Raw genomic sequence first — 19,255 nt, 5'->3', positions numbered from 1 at the left:
ATCCACACATAATTTTAAAATTTTCTTTAAATTCTACAAAACATTGCCTTGCATCTCTCATGCAGATTTCTAAGGGCCACAGGTGGAGTCAAAACATACAGACTTTCAATGAAGATTATTTTCACTGACCTTGCCTTCCAATGACCCTCCTGTAGGTAGTTCAAACATTGAGATATGCCAATTGGGGGCTTAAATTTATCATTTGGATTCAAAAGAGAAAACTGAAGTTGGTATATAATTTTTAGTAACTGGAATACATACACATCTGTGGGCTTAACACATGTTCCTTGGATTCCTTACATATGCAAACAACATTCTCAAACCAAGAAACATTAAGTGGTTTGGTATGAGAGTAAAAACTGAAATGAATGCATAAGGCAGGAATTAGAAAACATTCTGCAGTTGATTTAACACAGCAGTTTTCCTTGTTATTTCAATGCAATGCACATAGTCATCTGTGGAAATGTGTGTGTGTGTGTGTGGTGTGTGTCTCCAAATACTGGATGTGCATATTTAGAGTTGCAGTTAAGTTGTATCTATTTATGAGCCTCCTGGTCCCACTGCATGGCCCTGGTTTAAATATCCATCACATCTCTTTATCATTGCACCAGACACCTAAATCATCATCACCCCACTTCTAATCCCTCTCTTCTGCAACCCATTCTATAGTGTTCATCATTAGTCTAATCACCTCCTAGGTGCCAGGCACTATTCTAAGGACTAGGGATACAGCCATGAAAAACACTGACCGGGTTGCCTATACTAAGAATCTTACTAAAGAATCAGGGAAGGGAAAAAGATATTAAACATGTAAACAAATAAATAATCAAGGTAATTACACACAATAATAACTGCTCAGAAGAAAATGAAACAGGGTAATGGCTGCTGCTGGCCACTCTAGCTAAAGCTATGTGATGACCATTGGGAAGTGCATACCTTCTAGAGAGAACGGCAAATGTGAAGGCTGTGAGACAAGAGTAAGCCTGGAGCATGCAAGAGAGTATTTTAAAAAGATAGTTGGTAAACAGTGAAGAGAGCATGGAGATGAAGTCAGAGAGACAGACAAGGTCAAGATATGTAGGGCCCTGTTAACCACCATGAGGAGTTGGTTTCTATAACAAAAGTTTTATTACAATGCATTGGGAAGACTCTGAGAATGATAATAAAAGAGTGATCACTCAAGGGAGAAGGCTCAAGGGTGGTGTAAGAAGATCCTAAACTCATCTCCTACCATGGACACAGCAAATCTTTCAACTAAAGATGAAATAATTCCCTCAGAAAGGGACCGGAAAACTAGATGAACAAAGCCTCCACTTGTGCCATCACAAGTATAAAACGTGGGAATAGGGAGTAAAAAAGATAAAGCTTTGGAATGTGTTCAAATTTAAATTGTTACCAACTTAAAATAGGCACTACTTACATAGGATGTTATATGTGAACCCTATAATAACCACAAAGGAAAAACTTATAGTAAATACAGGAAAAAAATGATAAGGGAATCTAAACATAACACTAAAGAAAACCACCAAAACACAAGGTAAGAGAGAAAGAGAATAAGAAAGGAACTACAAAGACAGCCATAAAACAACTAACAAAATGACAGCAATACATACTGGTCAACAATTACTTTAAATGTAAATGGACTAAATTCACCAATTAAAAGAGCAACTGAATGGATAAAAAAGCATGGTCTATCTATATGTTGCCTACAACATACTCACTTCAGAAGAAAGAATACACAAAGACTGAAAATGAAGAGATGGAAAAAGATATTCCAGGCAAATGGAAATAAAAAGAAAGCTGGAATAATAGACAAAACAAACACAGTAATAAAAGACAAAGGGCATTACATAATGATAAAGGGGTCAATCCAGCAAGAAGATATAACATTTACAAATGTATATGCACCCAACACAGGAGCACCAAGATACATAGAGCAAATATTAATGTACTTAAAGGGAGAAATTGAGAGTAATGCAATAATAGTAGGGGACTTTAACACCCCACTTACACCAATGGATAGATTATCCAAACAGAAAATTAATAAGGAAAGATCAGACTTTGACACATACCAGATGACCTTACTAGACATACACAGAACATTCCATCCAAAAGCAGTAGATATACATTCTTCTCAAGTGCACATGGAAGATTCTCCAAGATAGATCACATGTTAGGTCACTAAACAAGTCTTAATAAATGCAAGAGGATTAAAATCATATCAAGCATCTTCTCCACTGACAATTGTATGAAACTGGAAATCAATCACAAGAAAAAAATGGGAAAAACTACAAAAACGTGAAGATTAAGCAACATGCTACTAAACAACCGATGGGTCTTTGAAGAAATAAAAGGAGAAATTTTTTAAAATACATAGCAACGAATAAAAACAGAAATACAACATACCAAAATCTTTGGAATGCAGCAAAAGTGGTTACAAGAAGGAAGTTCATAGCAATACAGGCCAACTTCAAGACACTAGAAAAATCCCAAATAAGCAGTCTAACTTTACACCTAAAGGAACTAGAAGAAGAATAACAAATGAAGCACGTTATTAGTAGAAGGAAGGAAATAATAAAAATCAGAGCAGAAAAAAATAAAGACTGAAAAACAGAAAAGATCAATAAAACTAAGAGCTGGTTCTTTAAAAAAAATAAACAAAATCAATAGAACTTTAGCTAGACTAATAAAAAAGAGAGAAGACTCATATATAAAATCAGAAATGAAAGAGAAATAACAAGACACCATAGAAAAACAAAGGATCATAAGAGATTATTAAAAACAATTATTTGCCAAAATATTGGACAACCTAGAACAAATGGATAAACTCTTAGAAACACAATTTTCCAAGACTGAATTATGAAGAAAAAGAAAATCTGTATAGACAAATTACTAGTAAGGGAATTGAAACAGCAATCAAAATTCTCTCAACAAACAAAAGCCCAGGACAAGAGGGCTTCAATGGCAAATTCTACAAAGCATTCCAAGAATATTTAAGACCTATCCTTCTCAAATTCTTCCAGAAAATTGAAGAGGAAGGAAGCCTTCCAAACACATTCTAGAAAGCTAGCATTTTCCTGATACCAAAACAAGACAAGGACACCACAAAAAAAGAGAGAATTACCGGCCAATATTCTTGATGAACACAGATGGAAAAATCCTCAACGAATATTAGCAAAACATATCCAATAATGCATTAAAAGGATCATACACCACAATGAAATATAATTTATTCCAGGGATTCAAGGATGGTTCAATATCTGCAAATCAATCAATGTGATATATAACATTAACAAATGAAGGGTAAACAATCACATGATCATCTCAATAAATGAAGAAAAAAGCACCTGACAAAATTCAACATCCACTTATGATAACAGCTCAACAAAGTGCGTACAGAGGGAACATACTTCAACATAATAAAGGCCATATATGACAAACCCACAGCTAACATCATACTCAGTGGTGAAAAGCAGAAAGCTTTTCCTCTAAGATCAGGAACAAGACAAGGATGCCCACTCTTGCCACTTCCATTCAACATAGGATTGGAAGTCCTAGTCATAGAAATTAGGCAAGAAAAAGAAATAAAAGGCATCCAAATCAGAAAGGAGGAAGTAAAACTGTCATGATTTTCAGATGACATGATAAAATGTATGGTATTTCTATACACTAATAATGATCTATCAGAAAGAGAAATTAAGAAAATAATCCCATTTACAATTGCACCAAAAGAATAAAATATCTACGAATAAATTTAACCAAAAGTGAAAGACCAACACACTGAAAACTATAAGACCCTGAAGAAAGAAATTGAAAAAGACACAAATAAGTGGAAAGATATTCCATATTCATGAACTGGAAGAATTAATATTGTTAAAATGTCCATAGTACCCAAAGTAATCTACAGATTCAGTGTAATCCCTATCAAAATTCCAATGGCATATCTCATAGACCTAGGACAAATAATCCTAAAAATTGAATAGTACCACTAAAGAACCCAAATAGCCAAAACTATCATGAGAAAGAAGAACAAAGCTGGAGGTATCTCACTCCCTGATTTCAAACTGTACTATAAAACTATAGTAATCAAAACAATATAGTACTGGCACAAAAACAGACACAGATCAAGAGAACAGCAGCGAGAACCCAGAAATAAACGCATACATATATGGACAATTAATTTACAACAAGGGAGCAAAGAACATACAATGGAAAAAGGATAGTCTCTTCAATAAATGGTGCAGGGAAAACTGGACAGCCACATGCAAAAGAATGAAACTAGACCACTATCTCATGCCACACACAAAAATTAACTCAAAATGGATTAAAGATTTGAATGTAAGACCTGAAACCATAAAATTATTAGAGGAAAACATAGGCAGTAACCTCATTGACATTAGTTTTAACAATGTTTTTGTGGATCTGAATCCAAAGTCAAGGGAAACAAAAGCAAAAATAAACGAATGGTACTACATCAAACTAAAAAGCTTCTGCACAGTGAAGGAAACCATTATCAAAATAAAAATTCAGCCTCCTGAGTGGAGGAAGATATTTGCAAATCACATATCTGATAAGGGGTTAATATCCAAAATATATAAAGAACTCATACAACTCAACAATAGAAAAACAAACAACCAGATTAAAAATGTGCAGGAGATCTGAATAGACATTTTTTCCAAAGACATACAGATGGCCAATAAGCACACGAAAAGATGTTCAACATCACTAATTATTAGGGAAATGCAAATCAGAACCACAATGAGATATCACCTCACACCTGTTAGCATGGCTATTATTGAAAAGCAAGAAATAACAAATGTTGTCAAGCATGCTGAGAAAAGGGAATCCTCATACACTGTTGAAGCAGCTGTAAATTAGTGCAGCCGCTATGTAAAACAGTATGGAGATTCCTGAAAAACTTAAAAATAGAACTACCATATGACCCAGCTATTCCACTTCTGGCTATTTATACAAGAACATGAAAACACTAATTCAAAAGGATATATGCACCTGTATGTTCAATGTAGCACTATTTACAATAGCTAAGATGTGGTAACAGCCTAAGTGTCCATCAATAGACAAATGGATAAAGATGTGGTATATATACACAATGGAATATTACTCAGCCATTAAAAACAATGAAATCCTGCCATTTGTGACAACATGGATGGACCTTGAAGGTATTATGTTAACTGAAATAAGTCAGACAGAGAAAGACAAATACCATATGATTTCACTCATTTGTAGAATCAAAAACAAAACAAAACAAAACAAGCAAAAAAAGAAAACAAAACAGAAACAGACTCATAGATACAGAGATCAGATTAGTGGTTACCAGAGAGGAAGGGGGCTGGGGGTGGGCAAAATGGGTAAATGCGGTCACCTGTATGGTGACAGATAGTAACTAGACTTGTGGGAATGATCACTTTGTAGTGTATTCAGATGTTGAATCACAAGGTAGTACAGATGAAACTTATAAAATAAAAAACTTATTAAAAAAAGTCACTCGGGCTGCTATATGGAGAAAGGCCAGAAGATCACAAGAGTGGGAGGGGGGACAGGGAAGGAGGCTGTGGAGGTCATCCAGGAACAAGCAATTGTGGCAAACTTTCTCGGCAAAGGGCCAGATGGTAAATATTTCCAGCATTGCAGGCCATACAGACTTTGCTGCAACTACTCCACATGCCCCTGTAGCGCAAAAGTAACCACAGATGATATGTAAATAGGCATGACTGTGTTCCAATAAAACTTTATTTATGGACACTGACATGTGAATTTCATAAAATTTTCATTTGTCACAAAATGTCACCCTTCTTTTGATTTTTTTTTCAAACCACTTAAAAATTTAAAAACTATTCTTAGCCTGCAGACTGCCCCCAAACAGGCATAAGCCAGACTTGGCCCGAGGGCCATAGTTTGCCAGCCTCTGGGTTAGCCTGTGGCTGAGGCTGGGAAGGTGGGGAGATATGGATGGGTTGGTGGTTTACAAGGAGGCAGAACTCACGGGATGTTAGACTGAGCGCACAAGACAGGGAGGAAAAGAAAAGAATGGAGGAATCTGCTGGGTTTTGACCTGAGCAGCTGACAGACCAGCCCCGCCACACAGTCCTGGGGAGATGCAGCCCTGCGGCTCACTCACGCCCCTTCAATGCTCCTCCCTGCGCCATAAAGCTAACTCCCTGGCACTGTGGTTCAAGACCTCATGGCCCTGCCTCGGACCGCCCTCCCTCATACGCCTTACCTTCCAAGCAAGAATGCTTCCAGACTGCAGGCTCAGGCTCACACACCCAAAACGCCCTGCCCTTCGTTTCCGCTCTGTCCAAATCCCAGGCATTTCCACACAGGCCATGGAAAATGCCACCTGTCCCACAAAGACTCCTCTGGCTCTCCCAGCAGGAAGGAACAGGGCGCCTGCCCCTCTCCTTTGCTCTCTCGCATTGCCTTGCTCAGCCTCTGTTTGTAATTTAGGTACTAATATTCACGTCTCAGGTCTCTGACTTAAGTGTAAGTTCCAAAGGGACAGATATGTGTTTCATTCGTATGTTTATATCCCCCCACGGCCAGTCCCTTCCAGAACCTACTGGATTCCTTATGTTTGGTGGGCACTGAAATTTTTATTAAAATATTTAAGGAGACAGGTGTGGAGACAGGAAGAACTCTACATGTCCCTGAATGAGAAAGCTGGTTTCTTGCTCTTCTGGTAATAATCTTTTAAAGGACAGATATTTAAAACAGGAATCACCAGCAGTAGGTCAGAGACTCTATGGTACCTGTATCACTCTCTTAAACCTTTCCATTAGTTCCTCCACACTTCAACACTCTATTTATATCTGAACAATAAAAATGTTTTGTTGAAAGACTCGCATTGAAGCAGCTCCATTCCTCCAACATTCAAGCATCCAAAATGCTCAGAACCATTCTACGAAACACCTAAGTATCCCACTCACCGAGAGATGTTCCCGACGGGTTTTGTCAGCAACATCTGTGGAAGGGATTTCATTACTTCTGTTCGTGGTGTCCCCAATGTCATTTGCCGCAGTCCCATAATCTTAAATTGGAGAAAGGGGAAAAAGAAGGAAGCATGAAGTTGTCATTAGGCTGCCAACAAACATGAGGCCACAGTACAACCCAGAATGAAGCAAGACAAATTACAAGATTCCAAACCACTGACAGCGTGGCTGGGGAGAAGCGTGACCCGCCGTTGGGTTAAATCCATTGCAGCATTAGGACTGTGCGATGCCAAAATTATATTCAACCCAGATCTTTACATCATTGTTTTGTTTGGTCAAATTCCAAGCCAGGTCTAGGATTTTTCTTTGCACATAAGAATATATTCCTTTTTTGATAAAGTATTTAATGAAAATACAAAAGAGAATCGATCATGTAAGAGTCAGATTTATAGACCTGGAAGGGTCTTTGGAAATCGAGTCTAACCACAAGTTTCATAGCTGCAGAATGAGAGCTAAGGGATGTTAAATGACTAGTCTAAAGTCAACTGGCAAGAAGGCAACAGAGTCTAGACGTGAACCAGACTTGAAATCAGCAGCTCTGATTTCCGAGGCAGAAGCACTCAAGGTAGAATGTGGAATCGGCACCAATAGGGAACTTCGGTCCACATCTGAACTTTTTTGAAGAGTTCTGAATTGCCAATATATCAGTTTCAGAATTAATGTATAGGGAACTTCACCAATACAACATTTAGAATTGTGAGGATATGTTCTCAGTTCTCAAATGTAGTTGCTCTTCTGAATCAATTTTAGTCTACAGGGATCAGGATATAAGTAAATGATTTTTTTGTAGGCAAAGTTTTTATCAACAATATTACATATAAAAGTCATAAAAAGTTTTTGGCAAACTTATTGCAGACCATGTTGTTTATAAATTTTTGTATTTTTATTCTAAATAGGTATGGTGCCTTCAATTTCCATCCTGAACAAACAACCTCATTAAGTCAGCCCTAGCTAATCTTCCCTTGGTAGAATTATCAAGCTGGCCTCAGGGTAACCAATTTAAATTATAATTTTATTAGCAGAGTGTTCCTTTGAATGTGAATGAAAATTAACAGAAAAAGCATATATTTTCTATCTGTAGCTGTTTTATTTTTAACTGCAAAACTACATTCTCACCATTTTCATTTTGAATATATTAGAACTTATTAATATTTCAATCAAACAGTAGGAGATATCATTTATTTGCTTATTTTCCCTCTTCATGTTATATCCAGCTACTCATGCAAAATTAAACCACTGAAGTATCTATAGTTTAATATCATGACATTGTAGCCCAAAGATCCAAAGTGTGATCTGAGACCAATGGAAAGATGACATTTTTAGAGTCTTAAAAGTTATTGGAAAGGAGTCCAAAACATAATTTTAAAACTGAAAATCACAATTCAAACATATTTCACTGTGACACAATTTGACATACTCTTTCTTTAAGCCATATCAGAACAAATAAAAATAAAAATACACAAATCACATGTACAAAATTATCCAAACCACAGCTTGGAGGAAAGATGGCTTAACATGCATAAAGCAGGTAAAGACAATGTAATTCCCTAGTTAAAATTAGCTCAAGTTAAATATACACACATATAATAAACATACAGAGAATTGTTTTATATTAAAATTATAAACTATATTTATATTAAAAATATAAATATACACATTTGTCAAGGTGTGTATATAAAATTGAATAATAGATTTTATAGAATAAATATATAAATGTATCTTTTTAATCAATGTAAGTTTTAATCAATCTTAAATTTCAAGCCATGTCTTGAAATTTAGCCTGCCACTTCCCCAAACGGAAGCCTCCTGGTCATGAAGGTGGTTTGAAAACTGTTAAAGATGGATTTTCATACCTAGTAAAACATCCCTGGAATTCAATTAAAATAGCAAAGTAAAGATAAGATATTTGGTAAGCTAATATAGTGAATCTTTTCATTTCTCCCTTTCCACATTCCTAAGAGAACCCCATTTTATTCAAGGAGATCAAGCACATCCTCTGGGGAAGCTGATCGAAACTCCAGGGGTGGGTCTAGTTAGTCAAGGGTAATCCAGCCCTCTTATCAGTACTAGAGGCAAAAATGTACCATGACCCAACTGAGTCTTGAATCAGATACAAGGAGGGCTTGGTGGAGGTCTCTGGGAAAGTTTTCTTTCTTCTGGAACACTTTCAAAAGCTCTTCCCTTTCTCTCATCAATGTGAATGACTCATCTTAAAACCATAAGAGAAACCAGCCTTCAGTGAAGCCAGCACAATGGGCAGGAGAGTGCAGAGATAAAAAAAAAACTTGGATCCCTGATGACATGGTTGAGCTGCTTGTTTCACCAACCTTAAAACATGCCCTGCCTCTGAGGCTCCTGTGTGTGAGCCAGCCTTCCTCATTTTGTAAGAAACATAATTTAGAATTGGGTTTACTGTCACAGCCAGAAACTGATACACCTCCCTTTTCTTGGTAGTCATGGCTTTTAAACAGGTAATTAGTTCCCAATTATGGAAACAAAATGTCTGTTACAGCGGAATGGATTTACTACTTCCAAGAACAAGCAGGAGAGAGAAAATGTTATTTACAGGCATTGTAAATATCAAGGGAAAACAGCCATCAATACTGAATGATTTTTGAAATATTATTTTGGCCTATGTCATGCTTGAAGTGTATATTTAACTGAGCTTAAAGTCCTTTTAATTGTTTTATTTCATTTTAGACAAACATTTTGAAAAAAATACAAAATACAGACCACAGGATAGCTACCTTCATAAATTACATCAGGATAATTTGGGTTTGCACCTAAAAAGAAAACAAAACAAAGATATCTTGTTAAGTATGCATTTGAAGTTAAAAAATTACTAACTTATACCCACTAAAATCGGCTAAATATACATTGAAGGTTTTCTAATTGAATAGACTATTTTATAGGACAGGGGAATAAAATCTGAAATTCTAGGGTGGCTTCATGTTAACCTTGTTGCTCTCTCCAAGCCCACAACCTCCATCCCTCCTCCAAAAAAGGAAAGAAAAGGATAAACAGAATTTACAAATCACTTTAGCAAGAAAATATTCAACAATCAATGAATTATGACAATTTCCTTTTTTTTAAACTGTTTCTATTAAACACTTGATCATTTTAATTGTAATTTTGGTATTTTTATTCCAGAAACAGATCATTTCTATACCACTTTTGTTATTCTCTGATGGTTTGGGGGTTACTTTCAAACTATGTTTTGGCAGGTCCATTTGTATTCACAAACACGTTATTAACCAGCCTGGATAATAATACCTAAAGCACAATTTTGCTCTCCACTTGGTCTTCAGGGACATTTCCATGACAGAATAAACCCTTTTTTTTTTTTTTTACCCTAATACAACATAGAAAAATAAATGTACTTTCTCTACTGAGATTATAAATAAATGTTATATCACAGAGAAATTCAAGAGTATACCATTTAATTTTTTTGGATGTGTCTTTAGTCTCCAAGATGGTCAGAATATTCGTTTAAAAATATTCCTAAGAGAATTTGCAAAAAAAGAAAAAATTTTTAACTTTTTAAAATCACTGTCAAAAAGAACCGGTGACAAAAGCATTTGCTACTTACTATTCACTCAGAACTAACTGGGTGTCTATATGAAAGCCTGCTTGCAATTAAAATTAAATTTTGATGTAATATTTAAGTGATTACAAAATGAATTTCCAAAGCCACTTTCTATGCTTTTAGTCTTTCCTTACCATGTGAAAAAGTAAAATTTGTAAACTATAAAGTTTACTTGGTTCTCATTTCATTTCTGAACCCTTAGCAGAAAAATACTTAAAATAAGTGAAACTTGAGCCAAGTTTCTGTTCATTATTCCCCAGTGAAGAATCAAGGTTAGTCTAAATGAAGAACAAAATAAAAGTAGTCCTAATGCTAAATTAGAATTTCAACACAGTTCAACTAGAAGAATATCTATTTTAGCAGGGGAAAAATTAAGTAGATTGTTGGGCACTTCGATTCAAGGATGCTACATACTGCCATGCAGTCCATGCTTTGTACAACTCTAGGGGGCACCATTAAGACTATCATCTATGTTAATGGAACCATCTGGAATTGTGCAGTGCACAACCTGTGCAGTCACTTCTGATGAATTCATGCTAAGTTATCGATTCCAGTCATTTTCAATTGTATTTTGAATTTTATAACCTCAAACACCACTTCAAAGTAGCTTTGAGTTACAAAATGCCAATATGCATTATCAGAATTATTTGTAGCTGATATGACATTCCTGAGAAGGATCTTGAAAGCTGCCCTGCAGGTTGAGGGGTAATTCAGTGAATAAAGCAGGAGAACATCCCAGTAGCAGCCCTGGGAATATCATTTGCAGGACACCCACTCATCCCCTGAAGTCCTTTCTCTTTGCAAAGTCCCTGGACCTAATGGTGTCCCCTCAAGGTGAGGATTTTCCACCCCTGCTGAATGAAAGGTTCTATAATCCCAAGAGAGCAAGTCATTCTTTGAACTGCTCAGTAATCTGTTACTTTAGAAGAACCCACTCAGATCCCCTTCTCACTGTGCCCTCAACCTACCATCTGAAACTGCAAGGCATCCGCCCAATAGAGTCTACTCTTCACTTCTAGACCTGACTCCAGGTCCCCGGGACCCAGAGTTCCCTCAACACAGGCCCCACACACACTTGCTGCGACTAGTCAGCCTCTCCCCTACATTGGTCAGCTCCAGGTGGCCTCACCATGAGTGTGAGCGCCCTCCCGCTAACTCAAGACCCCAAGGGTGGGGTGAGGACTGAGCGAGGACGGGTGGGCTGAGGTGTCCACACGCATACCGATCCCTTCTCATTATACCTCTCGCCATGTAGCTGGAGGCACAGGGCAGGGGCCATGGCCAGGACCAGCTATACCAAAACCACTATGTTCTGGCTTGGAACTCCAAGAGTCTGAGAATTTGATCTTCAAACCCAGGCTTCCAGGTCATTATAAACATACATTTGCCAAGGTAGGAGGATAGAACCTATTTAACAATTCCTTAACTGGATTTATATATTTTAAGTATTTGGATATAAGTATGTGGACCCTCATTTGTACTGGATTAGCCAACAAACCAACCAAGGTTGCCTGAGGCCAAGGAGTTTAAGTTTTAAAACTGGGATAGTTCCAAACAAATCCTTGCAATTTGTCCAGGATGAGGGCTTTCCCTGGACATAGGACTTGTAGTGCTAAAATTGGGACCAGTCAGTCACCCTGATTTATTCTCATGCTCTCAGCAACCCCACATGTAGTCACCACCTGATTCCATAAGAAAGTAAAAAGACTCTGAGGATTCAGAGCCAGATGTATCTAAACCACACACGTGAAAGGGCTTCAGTGAATATGACTGACATACAGGTGTATTCAGGCTCATCGCAGAAAGGGAACACCCAAACACATTACTCACACAAAGCCCCAGGAAGATCCAAAATGTCGAATCAATTCAATTTAGCAAATGTCAGGTACAGAAAACTGGGATTTCGGGTGGGATCAAAATGAAATAGGTTAGCTCAGAATCTGGAAAATAGTTCCTTTTCCAGACTTCCGATTCATATCAGTGCATGCCTTTTCTACCAAATTCACCATCAAAACCATTAGGTCGGAGGGAGGGGCAAGATGGCGGAAGAGTAAGACGCGGAGATCACCTTCCTCCCCACAGATACATGAGAAATACATCTACACGTGGAACTGCTCCTACAGAACACCCACTGAACGCTGGCAGAAGACGTCAGACCTCCCAAAAGGCAAGAAAATCCCCACGTACTTGGGTAGGGCAAAAGAAAAAAGAAATAACAGAGACAAAAGAATAGGGACGAGACCTGCACCAGTGGGAGGGAGCTGTGAAGGAGGAAAGGTTTCCACACACTAGGAAGCCCCTTCGTGGGCAGAGACTGCGGGTAGCAGAGGGGGGAAGCTTCAGAGCCACGGAGGAGAGCGCAGCCACAGGGGTGCGGAAGGCAAAGCGGAGAGATTCCTGCACAGAGGAGCGGTGCCGACCAGCACTCACCAGCCCGAGAGGCTTGTCTGCTCACCCGCCGGGGCGGGCGGGGGCTGGGAGCTGGGGCTCGGGCTTCGGTGCTAGCCGGGAGGGAGTCCAGGAAAAAGACTGCGGCTGCCGAAGAGGCAACAGACTTTTTCTTGCCTCTTTGTTTCGCGGCGCGCAAGGAGAGGGGATTCAGAGCGCCGCCTAAACGAGCTCCAGAGACGGGCGCGAGCCGCGGCTATCAGCGCGGATCCCACAGCAACAGGGACGCAGAGGGAAAAACGGAGAGATTCCCACACAGAGGCTCGGCGCCGAGCAGCACTCACCAGCCCGAGAGGCTTGTCTGCTCACCCGCCGGGGCGGGCGGGGGCTGGGAGCTGAGGCACGGGCTTCGGTCGGATCCCAGGGAGAGGACTGGGGTTGGTTGCGTGAACACAGCCTGAAGGGGCTAGCGCACCACAACTAGCCGGGAGGGTGCCCGAGAAAAAGTCTGCAGCTACCGAAGAGGCAAGAGACTTTTTCTTGCCTCTTTGTTTCATGGCGTGCAAGGAGAGGGGATTCAGAGCGCCACTTAAACGAACTCCAGAGACAGGCGCGAGCCGCGGCTATCAGCGCGGACCCCAGAGACGGGCATGAGACGCTAAGGCTGCTGCTGCCGCCACCAAAAAGCCTGTGGGCAAGCACAGGTCATTCTCCACACCGCCCCTCCTGGGAGCCTGTGCAGCCCGCCACGGCCAGGCTCCCGTAATCTGGGGACAACTTCCCCGGGAGAGCGCACGGCGCACCTCAGGCTGCTGCAACGTCACGCCGGCTTCTGCCGCCGCAGGCTCGCCCCGCCTCCTCCGTACCGCTCCCTCCCCCCGGCCTGACTGAGCCAGAGCCCCTGAATCAGCTGCTCCTTTAACCCCGTTCTGTCTGGGCGAAGAACAGATGCCCTCAGGCGACCTACATGCAGAGGCGGGTCCAAATCCAAAGCTGAACCCCGGGAGCTGTACGAACAAAGAAGAGAAAGGGAAATCTCTCCCAGCAGCCTCAGAAGCAGCGGATTAAAGCTCCACAAACAACTTGATGTGCCTGTATCTGTTGAATACCTGAATAGACAACGAATCATCCCAAATTTAGGAGGTGGACTTTGGGAGCAGGATATATTAACTTTTCCCCTTTTCCTTTTTTTGTGAGTGTATATGTGTATGCTTCTGGGTGAGATTTTGTCTGTATAGCTTTGCTCTCACCGTTAGTCCTAGGGTTAGGTCCGTCCGTTTTTTTTGTTTGTTTGTTTGTTTGTTTTTACTTAAAAAAAATTTTTCCCTAATAAATGTTTTCTTAATAATGTTTTCCTTATTTTCTATTTTTAAAAAATTTAAAAATTTTTTTAATAAGTTTTTTCATATTTTTTATTTTAAAAAATTAAAAAATTTTTTTCTTAAGAAATTTTTTCTTAATTTTTTTCTTATTTTTATTATAAAAAATTAATAAATCTATTTTTAAAAATTAAAAAAAAATTTTTTTCTTAATAAATTTATTCTTAATAATTTTTTTTCTTATTTTTTATTATAATTGCTTTATTTTACTTTATTTTTTCCTCTTTCTTTCTTTCTTTCCATTTTTTCTCCCTTTTATTCTGAGCCGTGTGGATGAAAGGCTCTTGGTGCTCCAGCCAAGCATCAGGGCTGTGCCTCTGAGGTGGGAGAGCCAACTTCAGGACACTGGTCCACAAGAGACCTCCCAGCTCCACGTAATACCAAACGGCGAAAATCTCTCAGAGATCTCCATCTCAACATCAAGACCCAGCTTCACTCAACGACCAGCAAGCTACAGTGCTGGACACCCTATGCCAAACAACTAGCAAGACAGGAACACAGCCCCATCCATTAACAGAGAGGCTGCCTAAAATCATAATAAGGCCACAGACACCCCAAAACACACCACCAGACGTGGACGAGCCCACCAGAAAGACAACATCCAGCCTCATCCACCAGAACACAGGCACTAGTTCCCTCCACCAGGAAGCCTACACAACCCACTGAACCAACCTTAGCCACTGGAGACAGATACCAAAAACAACGGGAACTACGAACCTGCAGCCTGTGAAAAGGAGACCCCAAACACAGTAAGATAAGCAAAATGAGAAGACAGAAAAACACACAGCAGATGAAGGAGCAGGGTCAAAACACACCAGACCTAACAAATGAAGAGGAAATAGGTAGTCTACCTGAAAAAGAATTCAGAATAATGATAGTAAGGATGATCCAAAGTCTTGGAAATAGAATAGACAAAATGCAAGAAACATTTAACAAGGACGTAGAAGAACTAAAGAGGAACCAAGAAACGATGACAAGCACAATAAATGAAATTAAAAATACTCTAGATGGGATCAATAGCAGAATAACTGAGGCAGAAGAACGGATAAGTGACCTGGAAGATAAAATGGTGGAAATAACTACTGCAGACCACAATAAAGAAAAAAGAATGAAAAGAACTGAGGACAGTCTCAGAGACCTCTGGGACAACATTAAACGCACCAACATTCGAATTATAGGGGTCCCAGAAGAAGAAGAGAAAAAGAAAGGGACTGAGAAAATATTTGAAGAGATTATAGTTGAAAACTTCCCTAATATGGGAAAGGAAATAGTTAATCAAGTCCTGGAAGCACAGAGAGTCTCATACAGGATAAATCCAAGGAGAAACACACCAAGACACATATTAATCAAACTATCAAAAATAAATATAAAGAAAACATATTAAAAGCAGCAAGGGAAAAACAACAGATAACACACAAGGGCATCCCCATAAGGTTAACAGCTGATCTTTCAGCAGAAACGCTGCAAGCCAGAAGGGAGTGGCAGGATATACTTAAAGTGATGAAGGAGAAAAACCTACAACCAAGATTACTCTACCCAGCAAGGATCTCATTCAGATTTGATGGAGAAATTAAAACCTTTACAGACAAGCAAAAGCTGAGAGAGTTCAGCACCACCAAACCAGCTTTACAACAAATGCTAAAGGAACTTCTCTAGGCAAGAAACACAAGAGAAGGAAAACACCTACAATAACAAACCCAAAACATTTAAGAAAATGGGAATAGGAACATACATATCGATAATTACCTTAAATGTAAATGGATTAAATGCTCCCACCAAAAGACACAGACTGGCTGAATGGATACAAAAACAAGACCCATATATATGCTGTCTACAAGAGACCCACTTCAGACCTAGAGACACATACAGACTGAAAGTGAGGGGATGGAAAAAGATATTCCATGCAAATGGAAATCAAAAGAAAGCTGGAGTAGCAATTCTCATATCAGACAAAATAGACTTTAAAATAAAGACTATTACAAGAGACAAAGAAGGACACTATATAATGATCAAGGGATCGATCCAAGAGGAAGGTATAACAATTGTAAATATTTATGCACCCAACATAGGAGCACCTCAATACATAAGGCAAATACTAACAGCCATAAAAGGGGAAATCGACAGTAACACAATCATAGTAGGGGACTTTAACACCCCACTTTCACCAATGGACAGATCATCCAAAATGAAAATAAATAAGGAAACACAAGCTTTAAATGATACATTAAACAAGATGGACTTAATTGATATTTATAGGACATTCCACCCAAAAACAACAGAATACACATTTTTCTCAAGTGCTCATGGAACATTCTCCAGGATAGATCATATCTTGGGTCACAAATCAAGCCTTGGTAAATTTTAAAAAATTGAAATCGTATCAAGTATCTTTTCCAACCACAACGCTATGAGACTAGATATCAGTTACAGGAAAAGATCTGTAAAAAATACAAACACATGGAGGCTACACAATACACTACTCAATAACGAAGTGATCACTGAAGAAATCAAAGGGGAAATCAAAAAATACCTAGAAAAAAATGACAATGGAGACACGACGATCCAAAACCTATGGGATGCAGCAAAAGCATTTCTAAGAGGGAAGTTTATAGCAATACAAGCCTACATCAAGAAACAGGAAACATCTCGAATAAACAACCTAACCTTGCACCTAAAGCAATTAGAGAAAGAAGAACAAAAAAACCCCAAAGCTAGCGGAAGGAAAGAAATCATAAAGATCAGATCAGAAATAAATGAAAAAGAAATGAAGGAAACAATAGCAAAAATCAATGAAACTAAAAGCTGGTTCTTTGAGAAGATAAACAAAATTGATAAACCATTAGCCAGACTCATCAAGAGAAAAAGGGAGAAGACTCAAACCAATAGAATTAGAAATGAAAAAGGAGAAGTAACCACTGACACTGCAGAAATACAAACGATCATGAGAGATTACTACAAGCAACTCTATGCTAATAAAATGGACAACCTGGAAGAAATGGACAGATTCTTAGAAATGCACAACCTGCCAAGACTGAACCAGGAAGAAATAGAAAATGTGAACAGACCAATCACAAGCACTGAAATTGAAACTGTGATTAAAAATCTTCCAACACACAAAAGCCCAGGACCAGATGGCTTCACAGGCGAATTCTATCAAACATTTAGAGAAGAGCTAACACCTATCCTTCTCAAACTCTTCCAAAATATTGCAGAGGGAGGAACACTCCCAAGCTCATTCTACGAGGCCACCATCACCCTGATACCAAAACCAGACAAAGATGTCACAAAGAAAGAAAACTACAGGCCAATATCACTGATGAACATAGATGCAAAAATCCTCAACAAAATACTAGCAAACAGAATCCAACAGCACATTAAAAGGATCATACACCATGATCAAGTGGGGTTTATTCCAGGAATGCAAGGATTCTTCAATATACGCAAATCAATCAACGTGATACATCATATTAACAAATTGAAGGAGAAAAACCATATGATCATCTCAATAGATGCAGAGAAAGCTTTCGACAAAATTCAACACCCATTTATGATAAAAGTCCTGCAGAAAGTAGGCACAGAGGGAACTTTCCTCAACATAATAAAGGCCATATATGACAAACCCACAGTCAACATTGTCCTCAATGGTGAAAAACTGAAACCATTTCCACTAAGATCAGGAACAAGACAAGGTTGCCCACTCTCACCACTATTGTTCAACATAGTTTTGGAAGTGTTAGCCACAGCAATCAGAGAAGAAAAAGAAATCAAAGGAATCCAAATCGGAAAAGAAGAAGTAAAGCTGTCACTGTTTGCAGATGACATGATACTATACATAGAGAATCCAAAAGATGCTACCAGAAAACTACTAGAGCTAATCAATGAATTTGGTAAAGTAGCAGGATACAAAATTAATGCACAGAAATCTCTTGCATTCCTGTATAGTAATGATGAAAAATCTGAAAGTGAAATTAAGAAAACACTCCCGTTTACCATTGCAACAAAAAGAATAAAATATCTAGGAATAAACCTACCTAAGGAGACAAAAGACCTGTATGCAGAAAATTATAGGACACTGATGAAAGAAATAAAAGATGATACAAATAGATGGAGAGATATACCATGTTCTTGGATTGGAAGAATCAACATTGTGAAAATGACTCTGCTACCCAAAGCAATCTACAGATTCAATGCAATCCCTATCAAACTACCACTGGCATTTTTCACAGAACTAGAACAAAAAATTTCACAATTTGTATGGAAACACAAAAGACCCCGAATAGCCAAAGCAATCTTGAGAACAAAAAATGGAGCTGGAGGAATCAGGCTCCCTGACTTCAGACTATATTACAAAGTTACAGTAATCAAGACAGTTTGGTACTGGCACAAAAACAGAAATATAGATCAATGGAACAGGATAGAAAGCCCAGAGATAAGCCCACGCACATATGGTCACCTTATCTTTGATAAAGGAGGCAAGCATATACAGTGGAGAAAAGACAGCCTCTTCAATAAGTGGTGCTGGGAATATTGGACAGGTACATGTAAAAGTATGAAATTAGAACACTTCCTGACACCATACACAAAAATAAACTCAAAATGGATTAAAGACCTAAGTATAAGGCCAGACACTATCAAATTCTTAGAGGAAAACATAGGCAGAACACTCTATGACATAAATCACAGCAAGATCCTTTTTGACCCAGGTCCTAGAGAAATGGAAATAAAAACACAAATAAACAAATGGGACCTAATGAAACTTAAAAGCTTTTGCACAGCAAAGGAAACCATAAACAAGACCAAAAGACAACCCTCAGAATGGGAGAAAATATTTGCAAATGAAGCAACTGACAAAGGATTAATCTCCAAGATTTACAAGCAGCTCATGCAGCTCA

The 19,255-nt window shown here is 38.6% G+C and overlaps 1 protein-coding gene across 2 annotated transcripts in view; it reads right to left on the bottom strand.

Moving 5' to 3' along the window:
• NTRK2 (neurotrophic receptor tyrosine kinase 2) overlaps nucleotides 1-19,255 on the bottom strand; it is a 379,554-nt gene that overhangs the window by 291,344 nt on the left and 68,955 nt on the right. For both annotated transcript variants that reach the window (XM_061200555.1, XM_061200556.1), the window contains 2 exons: nucleotides 9,758-9,793; nucleotides 6,948-7,048 (listed from right to left, as the gene is read on the bottom strand). In XM_061200555.1, the coding sequence (XP_061056538.1) occupies nucleotides 6,948-7,048; nucleotides 9,758-9,793 (137 nt within the window). The remainder of the gene's footprint in view (nucleotides 1-6,947; nucleotides 7,049-9,757; nucleotides 9,794-19,255) is intronic.

Source organism: Eubalaena glacialis, chromosome 9 (genome assembly GCF_028564815.1).
Source record: "Eubalaena glacialis isolate mEubGla1 chromosome 9, mEubGla1.1.hap2.+ XY, whole genome shotgun sequence".
NCBI classification, from domain to species: domain Eukaryota; kingdom Metazoa; phylum Chordata; class Mammalia; order Artiodactyla; family Balaenidae; genus Eubalaena; species Eubalaena glacialis.
This window is presented reverse-complemented; position numbering and strand designations above follow the sequence as displayed.